The sequence below is a fragment of the Scylla paramamosain genome, chromosome 3, assembly GCF_035594125.1.
Source record: "Scylla paramamosain isolate STU-SP2022 chromosome 3, ASM3559412v1, whole genome shotgun sequence".
NCBI classification, from domain to species: Eukaryota; Metazoa; Arthropoda; class Malacostraca; order Decapoda; family Portunidae; genus Scylla; species Scylla paramamosain.
In genome coordinates, this window is record NC_087153.1 from 40,078,022 (window position 1) to 40,093,021 (window position 15,000).

General features: G+C 45.3%; 3 protein-coding genes across 8 annotated transcripts in view; 2 read left to right on the plus strand and 1 right to left on the minus strand.

Moving 5' to 3' along the window:
* The window catches only part of LOC135095826 (solute carrier family 23 member 2-like), a 16,153-nt gene extending 13,019 nt beyond the window's left edge, over nt 1-3,134 (plus strand). The window contains exons 9-14 of one of the 2 annotated variants that reach the window (XM_063996950.1): nt 42-155; nt 322-461; nt 793-1,032; nt 1,116-1,248; nt 1,812-1,929; nt 2,352-3,134. In XM_063996950.1, the coding sequence (XP_063853020.1) occupies nt 42-155; nt 322-461; nt 793-1,032; nt 1,116-1,248; nt 1,812-1,929; nt 2,352-2,442 (836 nt within the window). In that variant the 3' untranslated portion in view covers nt 2,443-3,134. The remainder of the gene's footprint in view (nt 1-41; nt 156-321; nt 462-792; nt 1,033-1,115; nt 1,249-1,811; nt 1,930-2,351) is intronic. The other variant, XR_010264522.1, reaches the window with a different exon arrangement.
* The window catches only part of LOC135095804 (mucin-2-like), a 20,687-nt gene continuing 7,899 nt past the window's right edge, over nt 2,213-15,000 (minus strand). For 2 of the 4 annotated variants that reach the window (XM_063996934.1, XM_063996918.1), the window contains 17 exons: nt 13,913-15,000; nt 13,517-13,660; nt 13,071-13,124; nt 12,549-12,692; nt 12,095-12,145; nt 11,570-11,713; nt 10,936-10,977; nt 9,395-9,553; nt 8,822-8,872; nt 8,378-8,524; nt 8,029-8,082; nt 7,563-7,712; nt 7,112-7,162; nt 6,892-6,936; nt 6,545-6,703; nt 5,591-5,753; nt 2,213-4,617 (listed from right to left, as the gene is read on the minus strand). The exon at nt 13,913-15,000 is cut by the window's right edge and continues 2,419 nt beyond it. In XM_063996934.1, coding sequence (XP_063853004.1) covers nt 5,701-5,753; nt 6,545-6,703; nt 6,892-6,936; nt 7,112-7,162; nt 7,563-7,712; nt 8,029-8,082; nt 8,378-8,524; nt 8,822-8,872; nt 9,395-9,553; nt 10,936-10,977; nt 11,570-11,713; nt 12,095-12,145; nt 12,549-12,692; nt 13,071-13,124; nt 13,517-13,660; nt 13,913-15,000 — 2,536 coding nt within the window. In that variant the 3' untranslated portion in view covers nt 2,213-4,617; nt 5,591-5,700. Of the gene's footprint in view, nt 4,618-5,590; nt 5,754-6,544; nt 6,704-6,891; nt 6,937-7,111; nt 7,163-7,562; nt 7,713-8,028; nt 8,083-8,377; nt 8,525-8,821; nt 8,873-9,394; nt 9,637-10,935; nt 10,978-11,569; nt 11,714-12,094; nt 12,146-12,548; nt 12,693-13,070; nt 13,125-13,516; nt 13,661-13,912 lie in introns of those variants that run through there. The other 2 variants (XM_063996926.1, XM_063996940.1) reach the window with 2 other exon arrangements.
* The window catches only part of LOC135095831 (beta-1,4-galactosyltransferase 7-like), a 26,490-nt gene continuing 21,797 nt past the window's right edge, over nt 10,308-15,000 (plus strand). For both annotated transcript variants that reach the window (XM_063996991.1, XM_063996998.1), the window contains exon 1: nt 10,308-10,483. The gene's annotated coding sequence lies outside the window, so the exon portion shown is untranslated. The remainder of the gene's footprint in view (nt 10,484-15,000) is intronic.

The following is a 15,000-nucleotide window of genomic DNA, read 5'->3' on the forward strand; positions in this document are numbered from 1 at the left end:
CCAGGACAGTCTGACAGTTTCCTCCTCGTCCTCTTCCCCAGGGCAGTGGGGGTGGCCCACAGTGACCGCGGCGGGGGTGGTGAGCATGCTGGGAGCCTGTATGGCCTCCATCTTGGAGAGCATCGCGGACTACCATGCCTGCGCCAGGATCTCAGGTGGGTACCTACGCCGCTCCTTACATGGCCCTGGTTTCTAATGCTCTTGTAACAACTATTCTCAAAGGCCGTCTAGATTATTAGATGGGCTCTTTCTCCCCAACCTTTTTTCCTCCTCCTCCTCCTCCTCCTCCTCCTCCTCCTCCTCCTCCTCCTCCTCTTGCAGGTGCTCCCGCGCCCCCCATCAGCGCCATCAACCGCGGGGTATTCGTTCAAGGCCTGGGCTGCCTCCTTGCGGGGCTTCTCGGGACTGGCAGCGGCACCACCTCCTGCTCGGAGAACGTCTTAGTTATCAGCGTCACCAGGGTATGTGTGTGTGTGTGTGTGTGTGTGTGTGTGTGTGTGTGTGTGTGTCCCCATACCACGTTGAATGCAGTGCTTCTTGTCCGATAAGCGAGATTAAACAACGCTGGGTCTGGTTAGTGAGTGGATGGGTAACCGTTTGGGGATGCCATATTATTACTACTACTACTATTATCATTATTATCATTATAATTATTATTATTATTATTATTATTATTATTATTATTATTATTATTATTATTATTATTATTATTATTATTATTGCGTGTGTTTGTGAATACATCTCTCGCCTCAACTTATTTTGCCTTCTTCCATTTTCCTTTCTTTCTCCCAGGTGGCCAGCCGTCGCGTGGTGCAGACCAGCGCCGTCATTCTCATAGTCTCGGGCCTCATTGGTAAGTTCGGCGCCGCCCTCGTCACAATCCCGGAGCCCGTGGTGGCGGGCGTCTTGGTCGTCATGTTATCGATGATCACCTCCATCGGCCTCTCGCCCCTGCAGCAAGTCGACCTCTCCTCCTCCAGAAACCTCTTCATTCTGGGGTTCTCCATCTTCTTCGGTCTTCTCCTGCCTAAGGTATGTTGAGAGAGGGACAAATAAACAGACAACAAAGGAGATGCGAAAGCGATGCCTAACTGACGGCTGTGTGTTGGCGGCAGTGGATGGCGCGAAACCCAGAGTGGCAGGTGGGGACGGGCTGGGCGGCCGCGGACCAGGTGCTAAAGGTATTCCTACAGACGCCCATGATGGTGGGCGGCGTGGTGGGCTGCTTCCTGGACAACACGATCCCGGGTGAGTGTCGGACCGGAGAAGGGAGAGGCAGAGTGGAGGGAAAAGAAAAGAAAAAGGAAGGGGCTGCCGTGGTATAGTGGTACCGCACGCGCTTGGGGAGCCGAGGAGTCCTCAGACGAACAGGTTCGAATACTGGCCAAGGTCCAAAGGTGAGAAGGGCATCCACTCGAGATAATGGCTCCGAAATACCAAAACTAAAGTCATTGTCATTTATTAAAATACGCAGTCCTAGCTTCATTAGAGGAACCGAACGTTAAAACAGATAAAAAATAACAGATAAAAAGGAGAATGTGAAGGGAAATGACATGCCTTATATTGTAGCACCGGCAGAAAGAAGGAAAAGTGTGCACTGGAGCTTGGGGAAAGCAAGGGTCTTAATCTGATTTACGTCCCTTCAACGGAGAATTCCATTTGATCAGCCCTTCTCGTTCTTGTGGTTGTCACCACATCGTCTGCACACTTCAGGCCCAGCGACTCGCCCGCACGCCTTTGTTCTCTTAATACTCCTGTCCATGTACAGAATGAATAGCAGAGGTGATAACACTGTTGGTTTATCTGTCTAGGCACGCCTGAGGAGCGAGGGCTGGTCGCCAAACCGAAGGAGGAAGAGGAGAGATTGAAGGATCCTGGAGACCCTGACGAGTGGTGCTACGACCTGCAGTGGATCACGCCCTGTACCTGGTGGGTGGGTGGGTCACGCGCTACCTTCCTCGTTTTACTCACTGTTGATGCTTCCCCTCTTCCTCTTCCTCCTCCTCCTCCTTTATACTTATAAGGCTCTTTTCTTACTAATCCCTCTTATTCTTCCATATCAGCAGCTCTACACACGTTTAAAGACTTGTGCACGGCTCTTGATGAGTTGCAAATATGAGTAGTTTGGCCTGTTTAGTATTGGAGAGATACATTTTATCTTTTACTTTTCTCACCAAGCACCGTTTACTTATGGGACAATAAAATATGCATATGCAATAGGCGGATTTTAGTTTATTTTCCTCTTTTTTTCGTATGCATTTCCAAAGATAAGGAACAAATCAATGTGTGTGCATGCGATGCTTTCACTTCCTATTTCTATACGCAGTTGCCTTTTCTCAGTCTGGCTTCAGGCTGTCGTGGACGCGCTACCTGCCAGTCTCTCCGACCTACTGGCAGTGGGCGCCGAGACTCCAGCAGCAAGCACGAGCAGACACGCCCTGACAGCAAACACCCTGCTGAAATGGGACACCGCTGCTGCATTCTGCAACGTCTTATCTCGACAACTTACAGCAGGCTCTTAGTGGGAGTTTTTTTCATTATAAAATGTTTCTATGCTTATATTGATATAGGGATTCTGCATCATTAGGAGACAAAAACATGCATAAAGGTAAAGGTGAAGAGTTGTGCGTTACAGCTGCTCGTGGTTTCAATGTTTTGCTTTCTTGGTGACCTTTGATTCGAACATGTGAACCGCAGTGTTCGAAACCGCTGCTTTATTACTCCTTTGTCCTCGAGATTGTACCGCAGTTGGAGGTGCTGAGATGCTTTGGTTCGTGATGTAAGTCATGTAGTACGTGTTATATATACCTGCATTATCCGTCATCTTCTTATTGGTAATGTTCGTCACGCAATGTAAAAATAACCGAATTCCTTTAAATGTTTCAGCGTCTCGTCTCGACTTATCAAAACAGTTCGTTGTGAAAGCGACTGAGATTTTCGTCAATCAGAATGTCCTCCACGTAATCGAGGAACGGTTTGACAAGAACTTTGCGTCACCAATGGAGAAAAACACCCATGAGAACTTGACATATAACCTCTGTGGCCTTATGGAAATAGTTACCATAGACTAAGATATTCCTGGCACCGGGATCTGCTCATATGCATCGACAGAGAGGAATAAACCCTTGAACCCCGATAGTCATTTCCTCCCTCACTCCTCTTGCTTAGGCTGTGGAGGCGATGCAGGAGGTTGACAGAGATTAGCGAGGAAAGAACATAACAGTACCAGGCATGAGAAGTGTGTGTGTGTGTGTGTGTGTGTGTGTGTGTGTGTGTGTCTCCTTTCAAATCTTCAGTACTACTTATTGAAACGTGGATGTGCCCGCCATAAAGTGCTTTTCTTGAAGGTATGTAGTTTTAGTATTAAGTGTGTCGCTGTGGCTTAGGAATATGTTGCAGGGATATGCTGTGGATCTGTGGCTATGTGAAAACAAGACAGAAGACAGAAAAGAAAGTGTGTGTGTGTGTGTGTGTGTGTGTGTGTGTGTGTGTGTGTGTGTGTGTGTGTGTGTGCGCGCGCGTGTGTGTGCAAGCAACCTACTATTAAATAACTTCAAATGACACGTGTCACACAAATGGCTGCTTTCTTTCCACACATACCTGCAACACGCCTGCAGGAATTATTCGCCAACACAGTTTTCAAGCTAAATAGAAATTCAAATATTAAACTAAAAGCTCCTTGAAATCCTTCTCTATTTCCATTCTCCCTTCAATTTTTCTTTTTCTTTTTTTTTTCTTTTTTTTTTACATCTTTTCTTTTTTTCTTTTTTTTTTTTACATCTTTTAACGTATCACTTTGGTGTGGCATAAGGCACGGATGGGGATAATGCGTGGGAACTGGTGGGCATCTTTTGTACAGGAACTACCACGTGTATCCCTGATGGCTTCCTGTGACTTCTTATTTTCTTGTGACCGTCAGGGAGGAGTTCTGTTACAATGCCACGTCCATCAAAAGCCTCAAGGCGCATATTCGTCTTCGCATGAATCAGGGAATCAGAATCACTCGGGTAAAGGTTTCGTAAGTCACAAGAAATCAATGTTCGTCACGTACAGTCGTGGTCAGGAGCTGCGTAACTTTTGCATTCAGTTCTGTGTTTACTTAGTGTTTCCCACAATCTTCGTTCCTCTGATCCCTTAGTTGTCAGGCTTCGTGAGGGAATTTTGTTTTTATTTATCAATTCATTGCGCCAAAAACCGTCAGATCATAGCAATACAGTACATAAAGAGAAAAACGAAATAAAGCAGGGCACCGGGAAGATAAATTGACGAACAAATCTGGCAACAATCACTGACAAACCAAAACACTAATAACGTCAAGAATAAGTACACTACAAACACATCGACTCCTCAGTATAATCTCCACTACACGTAATCAAGGAACAATCGAGTCAAAGACCATCAGGACGTGAATAGTTAACGAGAACAAGACTGTCTGGCATCTTCAGGCGGCGACAAACAGGAAGGAGTGGCAAGGGATGGCCGTCCCCGAGGTAACACGTCACCAATTACCCTCAGGACAGTTCAGGAACGATGGTGATCCAGGGTAGATGTGGTAGATGATTTGTATCTGTGAGGGACGAGGATCACACGGCGATTCCCAGGATCCGACGCTTCAGTCTGACGAGAGAGAGAGAGAGAGAGAGAGGGAAAGATCTTTTGATTCCTGGTAATGAAAGAGACGATGGAGTTTTATATAGATGGTGTGCTTAAGAGCTTCACGCGTGTAGGGAAGGATGATCATGCTTAACTTTCATCTGATGCCACAGCAGCTGAACGAAACACTAGTGGTGTGAACTGGGAACTGAAGTAAGGTCACCTCAAGGATTGCAAGCATCGTGCAGGGTAAGATGCTGTAGGCTAGGCTGTGGGCAGTTGTATATTTCACCGAACTTACCAAGATTACAATATTACCTTCCTTGTCTAGTGATATATAGTAGGATCTGATGATACCACCTTCACAATAAGCATTTCTAAACACAATCTAACACTGACAACCTCTTAATAAACGTAGTAGAAGGAAGAGTCATTTTTGGTCACCATCCACTGTCATTCGTAACTTCTTGATTCAGGTGAGCCAATAAGCAACTGTAAGCAAAATCTAACACCCTAGGAATAATATATTAACCGAATCCAGCGCCAATCTTAACCTCCTGAGGCAGGCGAACCAAAACATCACACTATTTGTCCGCCGTCTCTCTCTCTCTCTCTCTCTCTCTCTCTCTCTCTCTCTCTCTCTCTCTCTCTCTCTCTCTCTCTCTCTCTCTCTCTTTCTGGCCCCTTGACCGACTCAGAATCAGGTTAAGAAAAAAGAAGGAGGAGGAGGAGGAGGAGCAGGAGGAGGAGGACGAGGAGTAGAGGAGGAGGAGGAAGAAGAAAAGATGATGATGATGATAATGGTGATTAAAACGAAGAAAAGAATATATGAAAAGAAAAGGTAGAAGGCAAAGAAGAAGAAGAAATCATTGTGAAAACTTGCAGAAAATGCTGCCATAGATAGATAGATAGATACATACATACATACATACATGCATGCATACATAGGAAAACAGATAGATAGATACATAGATAGACAGATATTAGATATACGTACCACACAGAGAAAGAGAGCGTGTGACATGAACTGTTAAGTGACCTTTAGACAAGAAGCATGACTAGCTGTGTAATGCGACGATGTGCTTGGTGTAAGGCGAGCTGGCGCTGTCACTCACCACGGGAAGGCGGAGGCTTGAGAGGGGGAGCTGCCGGCAGTGTGTCTGGGGAAGAGGAAACAGCTGATCATGAGTATTCTTAAGGGATTTGCACCTTCAGTTGGACTTATTTTTATTTTTATTTTTGTATTTTTTTTAGTTGCCCAGAACCTCTCTTATATTTAGGAGATGCAAAAAATTGATTCCTTAAAGGACTGGTACCTTCACTTGGCCTCGTTATTTGGTAGTTTCGTTACCCTTGGCCAGAACCTATCTTTCTTAGTAATAATAATAATAGTAAATAAAATGGATATATAAAAGTTTTAAAATCATAGCGACATCTCTTTGGAAATTATGAAAACTTCGTTCCCACTCCAAAAAAATCGTTTTTTTTTTTTTCTGTACTCTCTGAAATATTACGAAAAAATATCCATCTCCCAGAGACTACAACCTCCCTGACAAACTATCTCTTCCTTCCATAAGGTTGGCAAAGGTTTGGAGGACTTGACTTGCTGGCGCTGTGCAATGCTGAACTACAACGACGGTCTGTGGGAGGCGAGGCGTGAGGAGGCTTCTCTCACTTCACTTCTCATCACCACCGCACAGTAAGTCCCATGTGAATGTTTGTCGTGTATCTTCACCTTAACTAGGTTAATTCCTTCGTGAGTTTGAGTTACTGATTTCGTGGTAATTATGATTGACACTGATAATTATGACCAACGGGTGTACATCAGTGAATGCAAGCGTGGGATGTGTATAATTTATAGTACACTCACACACACACACACACACACACACACATGCATCAGATACAATATTGGTAGTAGTAGTCGTAGTTGTAGCATTAGAAGCCTCACCCCTGCAGTAGTCGCTGACGGCGGGTTCACCAGTGTCCGTGAGGGCAGTGGGGCACCAGCAGGCCTCGGCGTCCTCACAGGCACACTGGTGGTACTCGCGGCCCTTGTACTTGAAGGGGAACACGCAGGGGCCGTTGTGCAGGGTCATGGTCGCACCGTCTGGGGGAGGAAGAGAAGGAAGAATTGCAGAAAGGAATCCCCAAAAATATCAAATAGTTAATATCTGGCAATATAATTTTGATGTGGTTCCTAGCAGAGACCAAATATAACATGTACACTGCGTGGAAGAACCAGTGAAGCTACCAGACGCTCACTGCAGGCACACACAGGCAGGCGGCTCACGTTACCTGATACTGGGAAGGGAGGTGGGAGAGGCAGGATCGTGGTGTTGTCTGGTGGAGGAAGAAAGGAAGATTATTGTTTTGGATGAAACATTTAATTTTTCTTAACTGATATATGTGAAGTGAGGGAAGATTATTATGTTCTGGGTGGAGCATCTAATCTTTCTCAAGTGATGTATGTGAAATACCCCGACTGATATTTCAAGACAAATGGGCTCACACTCACCTCCACGTCTGATGGCTGGAAGTATTTCGTTTCTCTTCATGACGTTTGAATCTGGTGAGGGAGAGAAGTGAGTGGCAGGTCATGAGATGCAAGACCCGTGTGGTGTGCTGCTGGGTGCTGAGAGAACAATAAAAATTTGAACGTATTCCCCAACTGATGTTTGTTTGTTTTTTTGTTAGTTTCCGTACAATAGTTTGAGATGCTGCTAATAATCTCCGCAGACTTGGTGAAACGTGGCAAATTTTCCCCGTAATTTGAAGGCGACAAACATCTTTACACTTAAATACGCAAATATTCTCAATAAACTTCACAAACTGCAACAGATTTTTTCCGTAGAGTCAGTGAAACAAGGCAAATCTCCTCTACAGAATAGACGAAACTGTAGACTTCATGAAATCTACAGCTTGTCCCGGCAAAGTACAAGAACACATCATACGCCAGCACAGCAGACCTTTAGTGCAGGCAGCAATCATCATGGGCTCGTGGTGCTGGTTGGTCTTCACGGCGCACCACGCGAAGCTGGAGTGAACGGCAGTGCATTGATTGTAGATCTTGCCGTTGTAGTAAAAGGGGAACGTGCACTGCATCTTGTTGTCATCTTCTGTAACCAACGAGTGTCGATGAGTGATCTGAGTGAAAATCCTCCGGGGTGGTTATAGTAATGTTAGTGTCAGTGATGAGATGGGGATGCTTAAGAGATACCAATTAATACTAGATAGGATGTAATAGAAAATAGACGGATAATGAGAGGGTGATTAAAGTAATGGGTAATAATATTGAAAATGAATACCATAATCAGGTACTCTCTCTCTCTCTCGCTCAATATGATAACGATAAAGATTGCAAAATGAGAAAAACTTTTAACCAGAATATTGACAAAACATTTTAAACATAAACACGAAGAAAAGACACGTGACCTTCCTGCACTGGGGGCGGCTTGTTGCTGTGGTTCAACTCCCAGTCATCAAGATCTGCAATAATAAGCCATCTACATAATCACATCAGAAACACGGTCCACCTTCACTCGGTTTTATTCACTGACTCAGGAATCGCTCTCTCAAACGTCATTTTTTCAAGTGTTTTCCAGTGATATATAGTTAACAAGGATTCTGCATCAGTGGGAATAATGTTAGGAGAGTGAGAATAATAATTTCTGCGGTCTTTTGAATTAGTAGTTATGACAGAATAAAACATTTCTGAATATTTATTGAGATTTTCGGTGCCACAGTCAAAGGGAATAAAAAAAAACTCGATCTGTGTCCTTACCAATGCAGTAGCGAGACTTTTTCACGAACCCCTTGGCGTTGACGCTCGTGGCGCACCAGGGGGCGTGAGCGTCCATGCGCGTGCAGGTGTGGTAACTGACGCCCTTATACACGAAGGGGAGGATGCACGCCTCGAAGTCCACAGTGACTGGAAGGATTAGATGTAATAAGTTGTAGCAATTTTTTATTTCTGATGTCAGGTGAGATCGGCCAAGTACAAAGAAAAGTCCACTCAAGTGACGTTCCCAAAGAGAAAATAGGACTAAAAGAACCGATAGAGGACCCGAATCACTTTCTGATGCAATGGCACACTAAGCAGTCAAAGATTTTTTTTTTTCGGAAACTCGTGGATAACTGACAGCGCCATATGTCCAATTGACTGGAAACAACATCTCAGTGGTGGAAATAGGAGTAGGTGGATTGTGATGATTACAGAACCACTTACAAAGGTGAATCGAAGGAGCTGCTCTGGTCGGGAGTGGTCCGCGCAGGTGGTCTGCAAAGATGCATACAGTAAAGCATTTTCGTCACTGCATTACGATGAAGTGAGTTGATAATCTTTTCTTCGATTTCTTTTTGAGTGAGGAGGAAATGGAAAGGAATGGTGTTCAAAGCTCACGGAAAAGTTATACGTGAGGATATTATACGTTAGGATGAAGTAAATATGGTTATTTTTCAACAATTTCTTAATGCAGGGTAGCCCTTAAAAATAGCCAGTTGATGAAAAAGAAAACTGTATGTTCTAAGCTTTGCATTATCCGTTAAAAATCAAAGCATTATTAAACAAATAGAAAATAGACAAATGTAAAAGGCAGAAATATAGAAGATTCGCGTGATGACCATTTCAGGCAGTGGAACCTCCGAGACAAAGGTTTAGATGCTCAACTTTTGCATTGGTTAGAGAAGTGTGTGGATACTAGTGGTGAGAAGACACGGGATGAAGATTTTCGTCTCTAACTCTGGAGAAATAAAGATCTGCTTCATCCTTTGCTTTCTCAACACCACAGTCCATACTCACCCTTGCAGTAGGCTGATGAGGAGGGCCACCTTGTCTCGGTGAGTCTCGTGGGACACCAGGGAGCCTCAGCGTCCATGGCTATACACTCCCTGTACTCGTGCTCTCGCCACAGGAAGGGAAACTTGCAAGCGTCCAAACCGACCGCGGCTATTCTCGCTCCTGGAGAGTTCAGACAGGACAGCCACGTGTACTTGGTTCATGGGGGGTAAGTGTTGGTGGTTGATGGCTTACTGTATTGTCAGCTAAGTAGATGGGGAGATGGGGGATAATATTTGCTGTGATGGCTTAGAATAGAGCGGCAGCCGGTAGAGATGAGTGGGAAAAATTAAATTGTCCTGCTGTGAAAAGAATAAGCTGGTAATGGTGGTAGTGATGATGATGATAACAACGTCTGCATGGCTACTACTATCAAATATGGAAGCTATGGAAGGGATAGACAAGTATAGGCGGTGATGAGGATAATGATGATAACTATAATAATTGCAACGACTGGCTATTAACATCAAACGTCAAAGTTGTGAGGGATAAGCAGGTTAACTACAGTATAGCCACCAAAACCACCTTAAGTATCTTCTCTTAGTCATATGCCCTTAAAAACCAACTGAAAGAACAGACTAACATATCCTTAAGATCGATACCAAGCCTTGAACTAGGATCTTCCCCCCAGCCACCGTTGAGTCCTGACCACTGCCGCCTCACACCTCGAGAGATTCATTAGGAAGAAATCACACGTCTGGCGGGTGGCTGAGAAGAGAGGCGTGCCGTCACAAGTGTTAGACTGGGAACACCTGAACCATATATGATGAACTCAGAGATCAAACGGCTGCGGATGTTATTACCAGAGGAGACTAGTTTGCGAGCGGCAGTGAAAGGAAAACTTGTGATTTGAGTGTTGGAATCCTGATTATTTAGGCGCTAGAGGTGGTAACACTGTCCCTTCGCCATCTTGTAGCGCGAAGGACATTACCAAGTTGTAGGAAGAGCTGGGAACATAAACATTGGCTGCCACGTGTACAAAGCGCCTGCCTGCCTCCAACACATCACTTCGAAAATCGTGCCGCACCTAGAACTTAATAGCGAGGTGTCAGCGTAAGTTAACACGCAACATTATTTCCTGGTTAATATTCTATACAGTCTTTGCTTTCTTTTTGTGTAAGTTTCTACCCGTAGTTTTCAAGAACTGTTTTGTTTCTTACTTCAGTTGCCAATGGCGGCGTTTTGTGGCCTGAGACAAATAGCAGGCTTTTTTTTTCTCTCTCTCTCTCTCTCTCTTTTCCTGGATTTGTTTTCGCAGTTGGTCTCCTTCCCTTATGCATGAGATAAATACCTGTGTGTTTTAGAGCACTCGTGTGGCGCCTCCCTTGTGTTGTGGAGTACGTCACCCTTTGCTGCTTTTTTCTCACCGAAAGTTTCAGCGCAAAAATCACTTATGGATCGACATTGAGGATGTATGGGTGTGTGTGTGTGTAGGTGGGTGGGAGGGTGGATGTGTGTGTGTGTGTGTGTGTGTGTGTGTGGGTGGGTGGGTGTAATTTACTAACCTGGAGGGCTCTGGTTAGGGTACGGATCGAACTCGTGGTTATCTGCAATAAAAACCAATACAGCGATAACAACCACGCTTTGTGGGACAGGTCGCCTCTTCCTTAATTAGCCTTTGCTGCAGCGAGGTATTTATGGCACGTTGAATGAAAAAGATCAATTGGAATTATAATGTTGATAATACCAGTACTAATTATGACTGAGGGAAGGTTACTCAACTCTGGCCACAAGTGTACCAGCATTCATTAATAGACCACCACCACCACCACCACCACCACCAATACCACCGCCACTACCACAGCTTACTAAAAAAGGACACTGATAATACTAATAATACAATACTAAAAATATTAATTGTATAAAGGAGTTGAAACTGGATAAAATTAAAATCAAAAAGAGATAGGAAGGAATTGGTTATCAGAGTGGTAGATGAATGAAATAGACTCAGTAATCAGGTTGTTAGTGCTGAGTCGTTAGAGAGCTTTAAAAGATGATTAGACAAATTTATGGATGGCAATGATAGGTGGAAACAAATAGGCATGTTTCATATAGAGACTGCCACGTGTACGTAGGTCTGACAGCTCCTTGCAGCTTTCCTTATCTTCTTATGTTCTTATGATAAACACAAGTACTCACAGCTGCAGTAGATAGAAGCGACAGGTTCCTTCTCCTCGTTGACCTCCACGGCACACCACGGCACCTCCCTGTCCGCCGCGGTGCATCCCGAGTACTCAATGTCCTTGTAGCGGAATGTCGGGACGCAGTGTAGGGACGCCTCTCCTGTGGGGTGTAGGCTTCCTGTTACAGTGCGTCGCTGGGAGGGTTGCCTTAGTTTAAGTGTAGACAGGTTATTAATAATGTTTCAGATTGTTTATTGGTTCCCTTCGTAAAACTTCAAATTGCTCATTGACAGAGGCCCTTGAATTGTACATATCAAAATGTATATAATTTTACGAAACCTACAACATGTGAGAAATCCCTCAGGTAATTTGGCTGAATACGCTAACCTACAGACTCTCAGATTTTTTTTTATTTATTTTTTTTTTATTTATTTATTTTTTCTTTTTTTTCTTTTTAGGATATTGATTTCTAATTGCCTTTACGTCAGAGACCACACCTTATGATGGCGTGTTCACTACGGCACACCACACCAGCACTCACCCCCTGACATGATGGGAGGCTGCACACTGGGCTGGGGCACCTGTAGGGGATCTGCATTGACAGTGAAAAATTAACAAAGTTATAAAACCAGAACAAGATCACGTGACGCCTGCCAGGGCCGCGATGGATGGCACTGTAATAATATGATATGATCATAATGGTTATTTTTGTGGTTCCACATAATTATCAAAACAATTTCTTTTCTCCATAAGTTTTAGAGTTATAGGAAAAAATCCCTGTAAACTTGTTGAAATGCGGCAAATATTCTCTATAGATTTAATTAAACATGCGAAACATTTTCAGTGGACTTAGTGAAACGCGTAAACCACGTGTAGACAGACTGAGGCACGGTGGACAGACTGAGGCACGTGTAGACAGACTGGGGCACGTGTAGACAGACTGAGGCACGTGTAGACAGACTGGAGCACGTGTAGACAGAATGAAAGATCCTTACCCGTGCAGTAGATGGAGTGGAGAGGCTCGTGGGAGTAAGAGAGCATCGTGGCGCACCAAGGCACCGCTCTGTCCTGGGTGGTGCACTGCCGGTGGATGGTGTCTCTCCACGCGAAAGGAAACAGACATATCGGGGTGTGACGGCCTGGAGAGACATTTGAAGAGGCAGCCAATGAATCAGCAAGCGACTTTACTACTCACGGTATCTTAAAGAACAGTTTATCAGCAGCAAATAGCGTTTACTGAATTACAAGTTTATGGTTACTGCAATGCTCCTAGCAACAAAATGTTTAGGATGCTTACTGTGCCACTTGAACCTCAACTAAGACGTCAAAAGATCATATGATACCTGCTAGCGCTACAAAAAATCGAGTACTAATAGATTAACAAGATAACAAAATAACGGGACCTAATAGAAGAACAATAAAATGTTTAAAGCGCTTATTGAACCTTCGCTTGATGCCACAACTCTTTAATAGTAAAAAAAACACGTGACTGAGGGATGACCACGAGCTGCATTTACCTGGTGAAAGACGTGGAGACGGTCTGGAGGGAGCTGGGTCGTGGAGCGGGTCCACTGCAAGGAACGCCACCATTAATATACTTAGGAAAATACTTTGATGTGCAGCATCGAGACAGGCAGCTGTGCACAAGTCATTGTAACTCCTGTAGGCTAGGAAATAAATGATTGTGTGTTTTTAGTGCAGAGAAAAAGAGAGGGAGAGAGTAAGGAGGGGGAACAGAGACAGACAGAAAGAGACACACACAGACGAGGAGCGACAGAGACGGACACAGAGGCAAAAAAAAGACAGAAACTAAGATCGACAGAGACAGACATAGACAAAGACAAACAGAAACACAGACACACAGAGACATAAATAAGCAGAGACAGAAACACAGGCAAAAGCAGAGAGAGGGACAAAGAGAATCAGAGTGTGTGTGCCTGTGTGTGTGGTACCGCGTCCTCACCGAAGCAGTACATGGAGGCAATGGGTTCCCGCGAGGCTGTGACCATCGTGGCGCACCAAGGCTGGTCGCTGTCCGCCGCCGTGCATCCCTGGTAGGTGATGTTCCTCCACTTGAAGGGAAACACACACTTGGGGACGTACATTCCTGAGAGAAGGTAAACTGAGGCCAGCACGAGTAGAGACGGGATATCGTGTCTACTGTTCCTGCTGTTAGGTAGTTTAATAATCGAAGGAAGAGCTGGAAATATTCATGGCTTTTAGTTTATGTAGACGGAGCTTCTGAACACCCCAAGAAAACAGCATAATAGATTTCCTCGATTAGATCGCTCTTAAGGCTGGAGCAAAGTTCGATACTGAATTAATGTCGAGCACTGTACAAGAGAACCCAAATCCTCACCAACACGCCCTGGTCCTTTTGGGTAGGGCGGGATGCAGTCCAGGCAGTTAGCTGAGGACGGGGCCTGTGTAATGAAGGGTGACCAGACGTGTGATGGTGCGGGTGTGAAGAAGGGAGGCCACATTTGCAAAGGTGTGGGAACCGTAGGTGTTAGCTGGGTAGGTTTGGGAGGTCGAGGACGTGTGAGGAACGGAGGCCACATGTTTAGCAAAGGAGTGAACAGAGGAGTGGTTTGGGGTGAAATTGGGGCATGGGTGAGGAAAGGAGGCCACATGTGTAACAATGGCAAGGTTGTAGTGGACAGTTGTGGAGGTGAAGAATTGAAAGGCCTAGTGGATGACTTTGGGTAAGCCGTGGGGAAGGGATAACACGTAACAGGAGGCTGTGTTGGATAGGGATGACACAATACCTGGGGATGTGAAGAGGAAGGATAACACATGATATGGGAATTTGAAGGGTACGAATAGCAGTTCATTTGGAGAGGTTGGGGATGGTTGGGGAGGTGTACATATGCGTGTAGTGTTGAGTGATGGTCTGTAGGGTGTAGAGGAGAGCCAGTGAGTGTACGACGATAGAGAAAGTGTGCAGGAGAGAAGGAGGTCCTTGTGGGAAATGCAGGGAAGGTGTAGCAGGGAAGAGGGGAGGGTGTAGGTGTGGGAAAGGTGTAGCAGTGTGGTGGGGAGGGTGTAGGTGAGGGAAAGGTGTAGCAGTGTGGTGGAGAAGGTGTGGGGAAGGTGTAGCAGTGTGGTGGGGAGGGTGTAGGTGAGGGAAAGGTGTAGTAGTGTGGTGGGGTAGGTGTGGGGAAGGTGTAGCAGTGTGGTGGGGAGGGTGTAGGTGTGGGGAAAGTGTAGCAAGTTGGTGGGAAGGGTGTAGGTGTGGGGAAGGTGTAGCAGTGTGGTGGGGAAGGTGTGGGGAAGGTGTAGCAGTGTGGTGGGGAAGGTGTAGGTGAGGGAAAGGTGTAGCAATGTGGTGAGGTAGGTGTGGGGAAGGTGTAGCAGTGTGGTGGGGAGGGTGTAGGTGTGGGAAAAGTGTAGCAAGTTGGTGGGGAGGGTGTAGGTGTAGGGAAGGTGTAGCAAGTTGATGGGGAG